Below are 2,469 nucleotides of genomic sequence, written 5' to 3'. Positions count from 1 at the left end.
ATATATTGTATATATAATACACACACACTCACGATTACAACATTACTTTTCACGTCACTTAAACCTCATCCCACTGTTTCATTTATTTTCTATTCCTCTGAGCAGACAATCGCGTTGTGTGCCTATGTGCTCATGACGGAGACATTTGACGCCGCCCACAGGGAGCCGCCCACAATCTTCATGCAGTTCTTTTGGGCAATGGGCATCATGTCTCTAGCACTCTTTGGCTATCTCCTGCCAGACTGGGGTCACCTTGAGCTCGTCATTGCCCTGCCCATCAACCTCCTATCTTTTTTCTACATCTGGTACGACTTTTTCCCATGAACCGAGATTTCTTGTACTCATTTTTTAAAGCAACAATAAGAGCACATACAAACCCCCCCCCCCCCAAAAAAAAACAACCAAACAAACAAAACCAACCAAAACAAAGAAAGAAATCAGACCGTATGGGTGACTATCTGAGTCCTTAAAGATTACCACAAATTAAATTTTTTGTGTGTTTCTGCTGATGACAGGAAAATTGCACCATGCACCGATTCTGAAAAAGCTCACATTTCATCAGTTATAGATTGTGTTCACAATCGGGTCCGTTTTTTTGGTGTTACTTCTATTCTTAGAACGAATGGAATTTTCAAAAAATATTGCAATGTTCAAAATTTTGTTTTATGTGGTCGTGGATCGCATTTCTTACTTAGGAGATAAATACGACCGTGAGTTTTGCTTTAGATAAGCAATATGCGGGTCTGTACTTTGGGCCGCTTGACAAGGGCAAGATGTTTGAACTTGAGAGACTGAAACTTGTAAAAATAGATCTGCTGAAATCTTTCTCCCTTACTTTGCAGCTTTGTAATAAATGCTATTAGGGGTCAGTATGAGTTAAGTGAAAAATAATGTTATGTGTTTTTTATAGCCTTTGTCGTTGCTGCTGTTGTTTTCCTTATTAAGAATAGCGATGACGATAAACGCAGGAGGAGGAGGAGGAGGAGAAGAAGAAGAAGAAGAAGAAAAGACACTGATTTTGCTCGCTTTTCATTACGAAAAGAAGATGCCGTTACCGCTAACTTGACATTTACTCTGATATTTGCTTTTTTCTCGTCTTCAAGGCTCATCCCCGACTCGTTACCATGGCTACTGTCCAAAGGCCGTACAGGAAAGGCCAAGGACGTCATCTTGCGGTTCCTCCGTGTAAACAACCTGCCGGACATTCCACTCCTGGACAAGACTTTGGACAAATTCCGCAAACAGAAGGATGAATTCGACATGTGAGCATACTTGGACTCTCTCTGCATTTTTTATTATTTCTACTTTTCCCCCCATGCTTTTACTGCTCTGTTACTCTACTCTTATTACGTTATCCAAACTTGGTTACTCCTTTGGTAGGAACGCTTGCAACGTTGAAGAAGTCTTGAGAAGTAAAGGAGTCTTGAAATGTCTAGGGGCTATCTTTTCACAACAGAAAGCTCCAGAATTTCACAAAGGCGATATTGTCAAAACATACTGAGAATATCTATGATTCTGCAAGCACGAGTTAAACGTGTCATGGACCAAGTGCTCGCGGTGTACTTACTCCAATTTCCGACTTTTGGCAATTTTTGTCACTGTATGAAGGCTGTTGAGCATCTTTCCTTTGAGCACAAAATCATTACGGTCCACGCCCGTGTTCCGTAGAATTTCAGTTTCTTTTTATACCAATATCCGTGGCCTCAAGAATTTAATGCTACCGAAGTGATTTACTGGACAGCACAACCCCGCAATGTGCGTTAGCCCCGCAGTGTGTCGGCCCATTATGAGAAATGTACAATGTAATTGCTAGCTAAAGTAGTGTAAGATGAAATGTTCGTTTAAGTTATAAAAAAAGAAGTATTCGTAGCTAAACTGAAAATAAAAGAAAAATACCTGATACTTTTCTTTGGCCTCTTGTTACTATGGTCAAGTCAAACTGTAGGAAGTAAATGAAGGGTTTTATAATTTGCACGGACGCCTGTCCTCAAAAGCGTTGATTTTGGTGCTTATTTTTGCTTTTTTGTGTTCTTTGTTAACCTCTTTGCCTTGTCCTTTGTGGGTAATATTGTACTGTGTCTGACATAGGCTTGCGATTTATACAGTGACAGGTGTTTCATATGTAACCCTTATTCAAGATCATTCAAGTTACTTTGGTACTACATGTACTTTAATTCTTCTATTTTGCAAGGGAAACATGCTCCTCTGTGAATGTATTATGGTCATCGTCAGACATTGACAGACGAGCTATCATTATTATTATCATTGCATGTACTTTCACATTTACTCTGGTAACAAAGTTATTTCACTTTACTCTGGTAACAAAGATATACGTTTACTCGAATTTTACTCGCTCTACATTTCAATATTTACTTTTTCATCTATCAATCTATCTATGTATCCAACTATCCTTCTACGTCGCTCTCTTTGTCTCTTATAACCCCAACCCCCCCATCCCCCATACCCCCA

The 2,469-nt window shown here is 39.6% G+C and overlaps 1 protein-coding gene across 1 annotated transcript in view; it reads left to right on the top strand.

Moving 5' to 3' along the window:
• The window catches only part of LOC101861704 (organic cation transporter protein), a gene marked incomplete in the record, with an annotated part of 24,627 nt that overhangs the window by 13,051 nt on the left and 9,107 nt on the right, over positions 1–2,469 (top strand). Inside the window, 2 exon segments of the mRNA XM_005090292.3 lie at positions 106–305; positions 1,104–1,262. Coding sequence (XP_005090349.2) covers positions 106–305; positions 1,104–1,262 — 359 coding nt within the window.

Source organism: Aplysia californica, unplaced genomic scaffold, assembly GCF_000002075.1.
Source record: "Aplysia californica isolate F4 #8 unplaced genomic scaffold, AplCal3.0 scaffold00015, whole genome shotgun sequence".
NCBI classification, from domain to species: Eukaryota; Metazoa; Mollusca; class Gastropoda; order Aplysiida; family Aplysiidae; genus Aplysia; species Aplysia californica.
The sequence above is the reverse complement of the archived record's forward strand: the minus strand, read 5'-3'. Positions and strand labels throughout refer to the sequence as shown.